Source organism: Myzus persicae, unplaced genomic scaffold (genome assembly GCF_001856785.1).
Source record: "Myzus persicae strain clone G006 unplaced genomic scaffold, MPER_G0061.0, whole genome shotgun sequence".
Lineage (NCBI taxonomy): Eukaryota > Metazoa > Arthropoda > Insecta > Hemiptera > Aphididae > Myzus > Myzus persicae.
Genome location: NW_019104002.1, coordinates 178,460 through 192,121, shown reverse-complemented (window position 1 = coordinate 192,121; position 13,662 = coordinate 178,460). Strand labels below are relative to the sequence as shown.

The window sequence follows — 13,662 nt, the reverse complement described above, 5'->3', positions numbered from 1 at the left end:
TTTATTCTAAATGATTGTATTATCATATTTCGTTTTTTGAGATATTCTGAAATACCTAAATATTTTTCAAGTGGTGCTCGGAATATTAACTCTTGAAATTTGAAGAAATTGTTTGCATAGTTTGAAGTTGGTGTACGAACAAGTCGATAGTATATGTCAGCTGCATTAGGTATTTCATTTTTCTCCACTTCACATGATGTGTAATCATGCCATAACTTAGATATTTAGTCAGAAGTAACTTTGTCTACGGGTTTTGATATTGTATCATCGACCATATTTAAAATATTTTCTATTACCTATAACATCAACAATCTTTTTTCATACTGATAGTTTATCATTTGGATTTATTTCTATTTTCATTTCCACTTAACAAATCCGAGCTCACAATGTGGACTAGATTAAACTATTATTATCCGTGACATTGGTATACTCTGTGCAACTTCGGCCACCACACCTTTTAGACAGCCGATTAAATAGTACTTCTTATCGATGTTCGATACATTAGGGCGCGAATCCACTAGTGCACAAAACCTATCTCGGAATGTTGGCCAATAACGGATGTCTCCGTCGAAAACTGGCAACGGGATCTCCAGCAGACGTTAATGTGAATTAGCTTGCTACTCGCAATTATTCTTTGTGGCGGGTAGCGTCTTTATTATGTATGAAAGGTTAGGATCGGGGAATACTCGTTAACTTTACCTAAAATTAGTATGCATGCTAATTCCGAATCGTCTTCGGATTTTAATTGTGACCATAACGAATCCAAATCCGCAGTGAGGACGGAAAATGTAGCTGCTAGGCTTGTGTCATGTGATATACTCAACTCCATAGAGTGTATGGACTTGATCTGCGAGATAACGCTTGGTCGTTTTGCCATGGTCATAATTGTTATGCGTTTGACTTCTTTATCATCAGACATGACTACGTTATAACCTTACACTAACAAATTACACCGGGCGATAGGCCAACACCTGTCGTTTAGATGATTAATTAAAGGTTCACTGTTTAAAACCGAGGTACCTGCGGTGTCTTGTGGCGTAACAACTTTAAGCCACGTTTATATTAACCAACCAAGAAAACACTATACGCGACACAAAATCGTAATCGCATGAGAACCTTGAAACTAAACTTAATACACCGCTCCCAGGACCCCCTATAAGGCCGGAAAAACCTCGCTCTGCCGCTAAAATGTTCTGCACCGATATAGCTCCTACAAATAGGTGGTTGGCAATACCGATTAGTGATGGAAGGACGTAAGTTTACCACATAAATGAGTACAGGACTAGTTTTAATTTTATGATTACATATATTTTAGAGATTATTTATTTAAATAAGGTGAGCGCCCAAGGATATATACAACTAATGATCGAAAATGATCGCACAATAATTTCAATCAGACAAAATAATACAAAATATGACCTATCTGTAGCCTTAGCGTGACTGCCGTCTTTAGCCGTAACGTTTTCGACGTGGAACACGGCGGCCAGAAAGCGACGTGACGGCTGATCAACAACGACCCACACTTAGTTCCGATCATGCAGTGGCGTATATGAGGGGGGGGCGATAGGGGCGATCGCCCCCCCCCCCGAGAGATCTTTGAAAATAATATTTTATGATTGTTGAACTTATAAGTGTTTCTAAATATTTTAATTAATAAGCAAATAATTTTTTTTGGATGAGAAATTTTTGTGATAACTGTCAACTGATAATACATAATACAACCGGATTACTGATTAGTGATTGCTCTATGGTACGCAAAGATGGAACATTTGGCCCGAGGACTGGGTGACGTAGTCGTACCAAACGAATGATGGAACGGAACGTCATCTGTCGAAATGGTTACCTAATTAATGGTCACGATGGGTCATTTCGTTATTGTGATAAACTGATAACTTATCTGATACTTATCTATGAAAAATTAAATATGATATTTATGAAAATGTGTTGTGTTTGTTCGACTGTTCCGTTCGCCTGTTCGCCATACAATCGTTATTCGTACACTTGCGACTTGCAACTGATTTAACATCCCGTATCCCCGTGCACGCTATATTTTATATACGCAAACAAGGTTCTAGGGGAATAAAAAAAAAAATCAAGTTGTCAAGTTTTTCGAGTTATCGCAACTCGACTGTATAAAGCCTTACTAACAACCTTGAAACAAATGTTTTCATTATTCGGAATGTGCCATATGCTTAATTGCTCTGTATTTAGTTTTTAGTAATAGTAGTTACATTCTCTCTTTGTTATTTTCGTTTACTACTCTCCTCGACTTCACACATCCACTTTTTGGCTTTTCCACTTCTTATTATTTATATCCTTATATTAGTCATATCTGCTACTTTATATTATTTTGTCAATAGGTTAAAAACTTGGCTGAGATCAAAAATGGGCCAGGATCGGCTTACAGGGTTGGCATTATTAAACATTCACAGATCTATAGAAATAAATGTTGATGATGTAATTGATCGATTCACAAGTCTTAAAAAAAGAAATATAGATTTTGTTTTGTAATAAAAATTCTTTAATAAAAGTGCTAAATTAAATAATAAAAATGCTTTGTTTTTTTATATGTCTAAAAAAAATGTTTTTAATTGGTAGGGCGGTTTACTCCTCTTAATATCGCCCCCCCCCTAGGTGAAGTCTCAAATACGCCACTGCGATCATGGCACTAGACAGTCCATTTTCGTGCCCAGCGACTTATCTAACGTCAGTCATGTGTTCTTACGGAATAGTCGCCGCCGACTTTAAAGCTGGAAACAGACTATTGTCACGTCACGTGAGCTCACGTGCTATCACGGTATCTCGCGTCACGCGGAAAATGTGTAGATTATGTAGAGTACACAGTATTTAATTACGTCAGAACCACACTGAAGTCACGTCACACATATCACGTCACGTTACCAACCTCACACGTGACAGCACGGTCTTTTTTTCTGAAAGTTTACACATTTTCGACTCACGTTACCTCACGTTTATATAGTTTACATTCAATCATTTTTTTCCGGAGTTCTGAAGTAAATATTTTAAGTTTTTCAAATGGACGAGCTTTTAATAGAAAAAGTAAGGGATCATGAAGCCCTGTATAATCATGGTTCACGTGATTATCGTGATCAACAGCAACGTCAAACCGCATGGGAAGAAATTGGAAAAGAGTTAAAAATATCAGGTATGATAAACATAACTTTTAAATGTTAACTATATTAATTATGTTAGTTACTTAGTATATGACTTATTAATTACTTAAACAACTAGTATAATGGAATTGGTCAATTGTATATTAAATATTAGTAGTGAAATCAGTAAATTCTTTATCAGACATATATACCAGCGTTTTGTGTAGAAAACAAGTCTAATTATAATTTTGCACTTGATTAATCTAATCTAATCTTAATGCATGCATTATTACGCAATCATATTATATTTCTTCAATCCACATTTTGTTTATACAAAAATAATCAAATATTACATCGACTTATTTTTATTTAGATAATTACAATATTTAATACAATATAAGCACAACGAGAATATGAGAATTTAATTTTAACTTTTATTACGTCTTGTTTTATAATAAAAAAAAATCAACTGATGGCTATATAATAATAAGTTATGTTAACCCATTAATCCCCGAGGTAAGGAAAAAAAACTAATTTTATGTTTTTACTGCACTTTATTTCTTAGTATATACTCAAATAACAATTTATATAGTGAAAAAAAATTTTAGCTTTTTAGTTTTTTTACAACAAAATGTTGCGTATACGCAACGTTAGGATTACCAATGTTATTATAATTATTATTTAGTGTGAAATTTTTCAAAGCAGTTTGCGTGAAGATGCACTTGACACTTGACACACTTGTATATAGTGGTGCTTTTACACTGTCTACATCGTCTTCTTGCTTTATTTTTATCTTCTACTATCACGTGACCGAAATTATCAACTCGAATTTCTACGGGTAATGCGCTTTTAGATGGTCGCCCATAATTTGGATTGAAAGACAAGTTTATTTGGTTACTTGGTCCCGAAGTATCTTGGTCTTGAATATTATTTTCAGGGGCTGGTTCATTCATTTTCATAAGAGCGACTGCTATGTAAGACTTAAAATCTAACTGTGACATTTTTGATTTGTTTGCTAAATTGTGTACTTTCCAGGCATTTACAATTACACTGTCGATCAAATTTACAAAGAGGGGCCACCACCACTTTTTTCCTTTTACGTTGATTCTGTAATTACATATTCCGTTGTCATGCAAATCAACACCTCCCATATGTTGATTATACTCAGCTATAACTTTTGGTTGAGAAATTGAAACAGCCTTTTTTTCTTTTCTGTTGTACCGTTTTGCGCCCACAAGAGGTTCAATAGTACTGTTATTAGTGACAACAGTCACCACAGAATTGTCGTTCCATCTGACCAACAATATTTTTTGATTATTTTCAAAAGAAAAATCATAAGTACCACGATCTTTTTTCTTCAAATTTTTTACAGTTTCTATCGTGTTATTACATGTACGATTTTCACGTATTGTTCCAGTAGCGTAAAACCCTCTTTCTTTCAGTAAACAGAATAATTTGTATGATGAAAAGAAATTGTCAAAAAATACGCGATGAAGAGATGGGTGCTGAACAACTGACAATAGCTCTAGTACAACATTTGCTCCTAAACCTAATTCATTATTATAAGTGCTTGTTTTCCCACCATAAGGTATACATTTGTATAAGTAACCATTGGAACTACAGAGACACCATAATTTGAAGCCAAATCTGATTGGTTTTCCCTTGATAAACATCTTACAACTATGTCGTCCAAAATATGGCACCATCTCCTCATCGATTGATAGGTTATGAGAAAATACTCCAAACTGCATATTTTTTTCATTTATTAAATCAAAAAGAGGTCTTAGTTTTGAAAATCTGTCATTTTTATCAAGTTGGTCGTTATCTGATAAATGTAAGTTTTGCTTTATGGAATCGAATCTGTTCCTACTCATACTGTTTCTAACTAATGGTATTCCTTTATCCTCGTCTTTAGACCAATATAGTTTTGTAGCTGGTAACGTATGATACCCCGAAAAAATAAGTATACCAAAAAAAAAGCTTTAGGCTAGTTTTGTCAATTATAAATGAATGCCGATTTTTATCACAAGCATATTTTTTTGTATAAGAAATTATTTTTTCCCAAACATCGTCACTGAAATACAATGAAAAAACTTCAAAAGGAGTTTTACCACCAATTCTATTTTCAATGTCTTCCAAATTTATTTTTTCTTTATTCTGTGGCGCTGTTGTATACACTGGAACCTCTTTCTTCCACTTTGGAAGAGCTGTCTTTGACTTATTTATGTTTTTTTTACTAACCTTTGATTTTATTGAACTTGATGGTAATAATTCACTGTCCAAATCTTCAGAAGAATTAGGTAAACTTGCATGTATTTCATAAGTTCCCGCGACATCTGGTAAATTTATCACATTTTCACGTAAGTCGTCATCAAGCTCTTCTTCGTCTGTGACTTCGTCTACAGGTGGCGGAATATACACGGCATCAACGGAATCAGTCTGAAATAAATCCTCATCTTCTTCTAATATGGCTAAGAGTTCAGCAGTTGACAGAGGTCTCTCGTTTTTCCAAGACATCACTATAAATACAAATATATATCACTACAAATTATTTTAGGAAAAAAGTATAGTAAATAAATAAATTGCGTAATACACTTACTCCGATTCAATATTTTTTAAGACTGCACTTCACTAATCGGCACAGTTATTTTATTACTTACTCATTCAACTATTCACTACGAATTATCAAAATAAACTGAAACACTTTTGCTACACGTGCCTCTGAAGACATGACACATTAGCGATTATATAGTCACACTAGGAATCCCAACGTTGCGTAGACGCAACAATAACAAAACCAGCCAGTTATTTACAAACTATAAATATAAAGTTAAATATGATATTATTTTTATTTTACTAAAGACTTTGTAAATGTAAATTGATAATAAGGGAAATCCAATTTTATTCTGAGTTGAGAAAAAAAATCGACGAAAATATGGTATAGGAAATTCCAAAATTCTTAATAGTTTATAAATACTCAGAAATTAAACTTTTTAAAAATATCGAATTATTTCATAAAAACTGTAATTAATGTCCTGTTGAGAGTAATTTGTGACAGCTAAAAATAATTTTGTTCTTTTTTTTTTTTTTTTTTTTTTTATTTTTTTATTATTAAGGCATTCCTAGCTGGAAAAGCTATCTAAGCCTATTGATAATGTACATACAATTTTCTTTTTACATAAGTGCGATAAAAGTAATAATAATAATTTTTCTCCACTTTTTTTTAAAAAAAAACCAATTTTATAAATGTTGCGTTTACGCAACGTTGGGGACTAATGGGTTAAGACACGTATCGCTTAATATTTATGAATTAAGAATGAATCTTCCTTTTCAAACACGTTCCATCTGCCAAACAACACTACCAGCATCTGAATTAAAATAACCTCTAAATTTTTCTCGAACTTGAAACGCTTCACTAGTGAAATATATACATATATAATATATATATATATATTCTTCTTAGAGGATCTAAATTCAATAAAGCTGCTTCTGGAAGTTGTAATGATTCATTATCGGGTTCAAACGCATTGTTTGCGCATAACATGTTATGCAGACAGCAAGATGCAAGAACAATTTTATCTAATTCTGGTTGTACTTCTAAGTGCCCACGGAAACACCTCCAACGAGCGGCCAATATTCCAAAAGCGTTCTCGACAACGCGTCTTGCTCGTGACAATCGATAGTTGAATATTTTATTGGGCTCATTATCCCCTGTATTCTACTGTATGGGCGAAGCGAATAACTCTTTAATGGAAATGCTTCGTCTCCAACAATGACATAAGGCTGAGGATCTCCGTTTTCTGTCAAAGGGGTTGGCTCTGGAACATTGAGTGTCTTATTATTCAACTTTTGACCAATTACTGACTGAGAAAAAATTCCACCAGCACTGTTTCGTCCATATGAGCTGACATCAATTGCAATAAACTTATAGTCTGCATCAACAAGTGCTAAAAGTACAACTGAATGACTACCTTTATAGTTATAATAAGTAGATCCGGCATTAATGGGGTATTGGATTTTAATATGCTTGACATCAAAAGCACCGATGCAATTTGGAAAATGCCACATTTTTTTTTTGTATTTTGCTGCAACATTTTTCCACATTTCTTCTGTGGGTGGTGGCATTACGATTGGTCCCAATCTATTCCATATTGCATCACAGACTTCTTTTACAATTTCTCGAACCGTACTGAATCCTAATCTGTAGTTGAATCCAATACTTCTAAAACTATTTCCTGTTGCTAAAAATCTGAAAAAAGAGGATTAATATAAGTAATTTTTAACTTCAGATTCTAAATATAAAAATATTGAAAATAAATTAAAATAGTTTGATAGATATTAATATAATTTTTATATTTTATATTCAGGAAATCTAGCAAAACAATGTTGGGAAAACTTAAGGAGATCTTTTTGTAATGCAAGAAACAGACGTCGTGATGAATCAAAAAGTGGTTCAGCTTTCAAAAAGATATGATCTTAGAAATTTGAACAACAAATGTCATTCATCATACCTTTTTTAGAAAGCAGAAAGTAAGTACAGTGAGACCTCTAAATACCGGACACTCAAGGCCGCCGTAATTTTGTCTGTTATTTAGAGGTGTCCGTTATGGGAGGGTTTACTGTATTGATATTGGGATTGCCATCAACATAACAATTTTTTTTGTTTTTACATATTATATTATATTATAATCCATATTTTTCTTTTGAAGGACGCTAAGAAATTTGAATGATTCTAACTTATTTGCTGAACCTGAAAATCTATCAGAAGAGTCTGAAGCAGAAGATCTCGCATCTTTTAGTCCACTGAATAGAGAAAACGAACAAGATTCTAAAGCCGACCAAACTTCAGATTTCCATTCAGCTTTTAAGGAATCTGATATTCTTGAGAAACGCAACGAACCAGTAGAAACATTAAAACGATTTAAAAAACAAAAACAACATACAACTTCAGCAAGACAATCTGTGGAACTTATAAAGTAAAGTTCAGATTTAAGGAAACGCCAACACGAAGAAAAAAACACATCAGGCTGCAATTAAGCCAGCTAGTGTTTCAGATACACTTGATGATACTGACTTTTTTTTATTAAGCATGTCAAGAATGACGAAGCAGTTGCCAAAAATGGAGCAATCCCAAATTAAACTTCAGTTGAGTAATTCTGTACTATCTGCAGAAATAAGATGCAACCAACAATCATTTTCGTCGACTCCCTATCCCTGTTCTACACAACCTCAATCATTTGCCTCATCTCCGTCGCCAGCTCTAAGTCAAGAATATTCCAGTGGCGAATATTCAACGAATCCCGAAACGAACAACAGAATGACCGTACTTGAAATGGTATCTCTTCTTCAATCACAGTATCAATAAATTAAGTATTTATCTTTTTTTGTTATAATTAAGCAGAAGTTAACATTCCACATAAAAAAATTGTATCTTAAAAAATTGAAAAATTGTAACACAATGGACAATTTAAATTTATATACTTAATTCCTGATTTTATATTTTTTTTTTTTTTGTAGCTGCCCCAAGTTACCCTTCAAAGGGCGTATTTTGGGACAACTATTTAATTTTGCAGAAAAACTCATTTTGAGCCGAATAAAAAAAATGTGTTCCTTACAACATTTTACATATGAAAGAGTCATCAAAATTATCTATTGTCCATTACTAAATACTGCCACAAGTAAAAATCCAATCTTTAAAAATGTATTTTCATATATTCAACTTGAATACAAAAATGAAAATAATTGTCAAACCTTTTCACAATAACAAACTTTTATAAATTTAAACAATTTACTAAATAATTTTTATTTAGCTTCACGCTCTGACATTGATTTTGTTTTTACAGCCAAAATTGCTTGTTGTAATTGGTGTTGAGTAAAAGTTTTGTAAGGCCTTCCACCAACTGTTTTAAGTTTTCTACCTCCCATGACTGAAAAGAATAAATTAAACATTTTAAAATTATTTTATTTTCTTACACAATAGATATTGAATTATTAGATATCATAAAAGCACTATTTCGAATCAAAACTCATGTTTCTAAGATTGTATTAGGTACCTAGGTAGGTACCTACTTAAAATATAAAAAAATACAAATTTATTGTATATAAATATTATAATGCCATCGTACAAGGTATGCCCCAAGTTACCCTTAAATCATAAAGTTGCTTATAACTCGAGAGAATTTAATGTGATTATGATGTTTCTTATTTAGATTCATACTACACAAGAGAAAAAAAAGTTACATACAGTTTTACGTCAAATTATAACTTATTTAAGTAAAGTGAGATAGAAATAAGGCTTCAGAATGGTTAAGTAAATAGTGTTTTTCTCAAATACTTAAAAATCAAACTAACCTAAAATCTACCAAGAAGTTTTGTTTTTTGGTTTTTTTTTTTTTATATACATATGATTATCATAATTTTAATACCTATATATTATAAATGAATTATAAAAATTTACTTTAAAATTAAATATGTAGTTCCACCTCTACGTCAATACATTTTTCATAATGGATATAAAATAAATTGACTATTAATTTACTTAGGTACTTACCAGCTTGCTGAAAATAACCCAACGCAGATTCATCCACAACGAAATAGAAAGGTTCAGATCCTATTTTTATGACTAAATTGTGTCTAGCCATGATTTAAATTCAATAATGTACTATAGTACAGACTATTAAGAATTTTTAAATTATAAATTAAAATATTTCATACACAATATTAAAAATAAATATTTATAAAGGACTAGTAGACAACTGACTATAAAATAATATAGGTACAAATATTTTATTTATAGCTTATGTGTGTTTGTTATTTTCCTTTTTTTTTTCGGTTTAATCGACGACCGAGAGGGGACCACTTTCGCATTACTTCCTCCCGGCCGCCATCGTTTATTTAAATAAATAAATGCATATACAAAATTATAGGGGAAGACGGGGCCAATCTCCGCGACTTGCCCTCTCACAGGGTTGTTACAATGAAAAAAGAATCTATAATCTAGAAAGTAAAAATTATCATCTCTAAATATACTAGGGGAAGACGGGGCCAGTCTCCCCGACTTACCCCCCTACAATAATTTAAATATACAAATACATGTTATAACAATATATCAGTACAGCCGCTTCCGGGTCCTGCTAATTACGTCATTGTACTCAGCTTCTATTTCGAGAAGAAAACTTTGAAACTGTCTATGAGTAAGGCCATGAGACCTAATAAAATTAACCGCTTTTGTTACAACAGACATAACATGTTCTAGACCTATAACTTTTCCACAGAGAGCCTGCTGATGAATAATACAGTGAATATTAATAGGAGGTTCAATATTTTTCAATTTTAAAAGTTTATTTACTCTACCAACAAAACCAATATTCTCTCCTCTCATATTTGGAGCGCCATCTGTTGTTATGCAACTTAGATTTTTCCAATCAAGCTTAAGATCTTGAAGACAAAGATCTACTTTTTCAAATATATCAGCCCCTGTTGTTCGATTATGCATACTTTTTAAAGAAGCCAACTCCTCTGTTATATTAAAATTAATATCAATGCCACGAATAATTATTAGCAGCTGGGCAGTATCGGTGATATCGGTACTCTCATCCAGTGCTAGCGAAAAATATTTGAAATCTCGTGCTTTGTTCTGTAGCTGTGTAAGTATGTTATTCCCTATATTTTCAACACGTCTGGTAATTGTGTTTCGTGATAAACTTATTTCCTTAAAAAGTTCTAATTTTTCAGGAATTATTTCTTCAACCACAGTTAAAATACATTTTTTTATAAAATCTCCCTCACTTAGAGGTTTAGTTTCACTAGCTATCAAATTCGCTACTTTATAGCTCGCTTGTACAACATTTGTTTTAGTTGAATTTTGTTTTTTAAATAAATTTGAAACATTTTGGGTGTGGATATCTTTTTTGAATGCTTCTAACTTAGTAACACGTAATTCTCCTAATTAAATAATATTATACGACATTAAGTTTTTGTACCTATAACTTAATTATAATGAAAATAATAGCTTACCTTTTAAATTGCCGAATTTTGCTTCATGTTTTGTTTCATAATGTCGTTTGATATTAAATTCTTTAAAAACTGAAACCGTTTCACGACACACAAGGCAAACAGCTTTTCTATTAATTTCAATGAAAAAGTAACTTATTGATCATTTTTCGTTAAAAATTCGGTAATCATCATTGTATTTTCGCTTTTTTCTGTCGGACATTTTAAAATAGAAATTTTATGATTTAAAATCGATATCACCCGTGCTCTATAAAGAGCGTACTGATCAAGTTAATGCGTACCTACAACGTGTACCTCAATTTGTAATCTGTGCTATAGTCAATAAAAAAGATAAGATATCCATATTATATTGCAACCTACGATGTGTAACTAAATTATATTAAGATTGAGAATATGAGTACTTTTATATTTGGTGGCCCGCTCGATTACAAATGTTTACCAAAGTGGCCCGCCGAGGAAAAAAGGTTGGGCATCACTGTTGTAAACTTTTAGTACATAATATACATTAAAAATAATCAACTATACGTATCAATAAATTCGTTCTAAGACACTACGAAAAATATATAATAATAATAGTAATTACCTTCGTTTTTTTCAATTATTGTTTTGGATTTGGAAGAAGTTTTTAAAAAAGTCGGTTATAGATGTATTTTGTATTTTTGTCTTTTCATTTTCAATTTTATAATAATAATTTAACATAATATTAAATATAACCGGCGTTGGGAAAGTGGCGCGCCCATCGCCCAGCACACCAAAAGTGTGCTGCAATAGCCCCACGCTGACTTTAATTAGTTGGTGTGGTCTGGCCCTCCAGGTTGGGGGTTGAGCGTAGGGCTGACAACCCTACCTCATAAAAAATAGATGTTAAGAATCAACAACATAATAAGCCTCGGAACAAAGATTTAACGGACATCAACATTGGAACCTGGAACGTGCGATCTCTGTATAGGGCTGGAGCTTTGACAACATCCCTATCGTGTCTTGAGCGATATGGGATGGATTTAACTGCGATTCAAGAAGTGAGATGGACAAACTCAGGTACCTTGAAATCTCAAGGAAATACAATATTATACAGTGGTGGAGATAAACATGAACACGGAGTAGGTTTCGTAATAAGTGATAACGTTGCGACAAATATAGTGAGGTTCCAACCAATAAGCGATCGGATATGCTACATAGAACTCAAATGTAAATGGTACAACATGTTCCTAATAAACTGTTATGCACCGACAGAAGATAAGAGTGACGACATAAAAAACAAATTTTATGAAGACTTAGACCTGGTGTGTGACACCCTACCGATTGATAAACCGAAAATAATACTAGGGGACTTCAATGCGAAGATTGGAAAAGAAAACATATACAAACCTACAATTGGATCCGAAAGTCTTCACGAAATTACGAACGACAATGGAAACAAACTAATCACTTTTGCCACTGCCAAAAATATGATAATAAGTAACACGTACTTCCCTCATAAGAATATACACAAACAAACATGGATCTCCCCATGTGGGTTAGTAAGAAATCAAATAGATCACATGTTAGTGGACAACCGGATAAAATCATGTGTCAAAGATATAAGAAGTATGCGAGGGAGTAGTGCAATGTCGGACCATTTCCTTGTGAAAGCGAAAATCAAACTCAGAATATCAACAAAATGGAAAAAAAAGAATAAGCACAAAGAAAAAATTAATAAGGATATACTGAAGACAATAACAGCTAAAGTGTACCAAGAAAAAATATCGATAGAATTACGAGACATACAAGAAATGGTGAACCTGAATGAAGCCTGGGGAAAGGTAGAGCAAGCAATCAAAATAACAGCAAAGGAAGTACTTGGATATGTATCAAAAAAGACAAAGAAAAGATGGTTTAACGAGGAATGTAAAGCAGCTCAAGAGGAAAAAGACAAAGCAAGAACAAAAGTTTTGCAGAACCCTAGTGAAGACAATAAAAGGCTACTAGCACAAAAACAAAAGGATGCAAAAAAGGTCATCAGAAGGAATAAGAGATTATGGGAAAAAGAACGGATACACACCATAGAAAACAACAGGAATATCAACTCCAGAATATTTTTCGAAAAAGTAAATGAAGTTAAACGTGGATATCAAACTAGGCCAACTGCTATGAAGAAGCATGATGGATCCTTACTAACAGAGAGTAAAGAAATTGCGTGTGAATTTAAAGATATGTTCGAAAAATTGCTAAACCAACCAAATGAAAATAACACAATAATTCAATACTCTACTGTAGAACAGCAGCTTGAAAAACCATCAGAAGACGAAGTGAAGATGGGACTAGATATGCTAAAAAACGGGAAAGCACCGGGAGATGATGAAATAGTAGCTGAATGCCTAAAAAAGGGAGGCCAAGGTCTACTGAACCAGCTACACAAACTTATGAACACAATCTGGGAACAAGAGGAGATACCCGAAGCATGGCGTATATCCATCATATGCCCTATACACAAAAAAGGAGACATCATGGAGTGTGAAAACTATAGAGGGATCTCACTACTCAATACTTCATATAA

General features: G+C 32.8%; 3 protein-coding genes across 3 annotated transcripts; all 3 read right to left on the bottom strand.

Moving 5' to 3' along the window:
• Positions 1-3,790: 3,790 nt before the first annotated feature.
• Positions 3,791-5,630, bottom strand: LOC111037472 (piggyBac transposable element-derived protein 3-like). The gene is made up of 2 exons (XM_022320069.1): positions 5,225-5,630; positions 3,791-5,022 (listed from the first exon to the last, which is right to left on the bottom strand). The coding sequence occupies exons 1-2, from the start codon at positions 5,628-5,630 to the stop codon at positions 3,791-3,793; spliced, it is 1,638 nt and encodes a 545-aa protein (XP_022175761.1).
• A 1,080-nt stretch (positions 5,631-6,710) lies between these two features.
• Positions 6,711-7,238, bottom strand: LOC111037471 (protein ALP1-like). The gene has a single exon (XM_022320068.1). It carries the CDS (start codon positions 7,236-7,238, stop codon positions 6,711-6,713), a length of 528 nt encoding a protein of 175 aa, XP_022175760.1.
• Positions 7,239-10,221: 2,983 nt separating this feature from the next.
• On the bottom strand, positions 10,222-12,095 carry LOC111037470 (general transcription factor II-I repeat domain-containing protein 2-like). The gene is made up of 3 exons (XM_022320067.1): positions 12,052-12,095; positions 11,130-11,236; positions 10,222-11,057 (listed from the first exon to the last, which is right to left on the bottom strand). Exons 1-3 carry the CDS (start codon positions 12,093-12,095, stop codon positions 10,222-10,224), a joined length of 987 nt encoding a protein of 328 aa, XP_022175759.1.
• Positions 12,096-13,662: the final 1,567 nt, after the last annotated feature.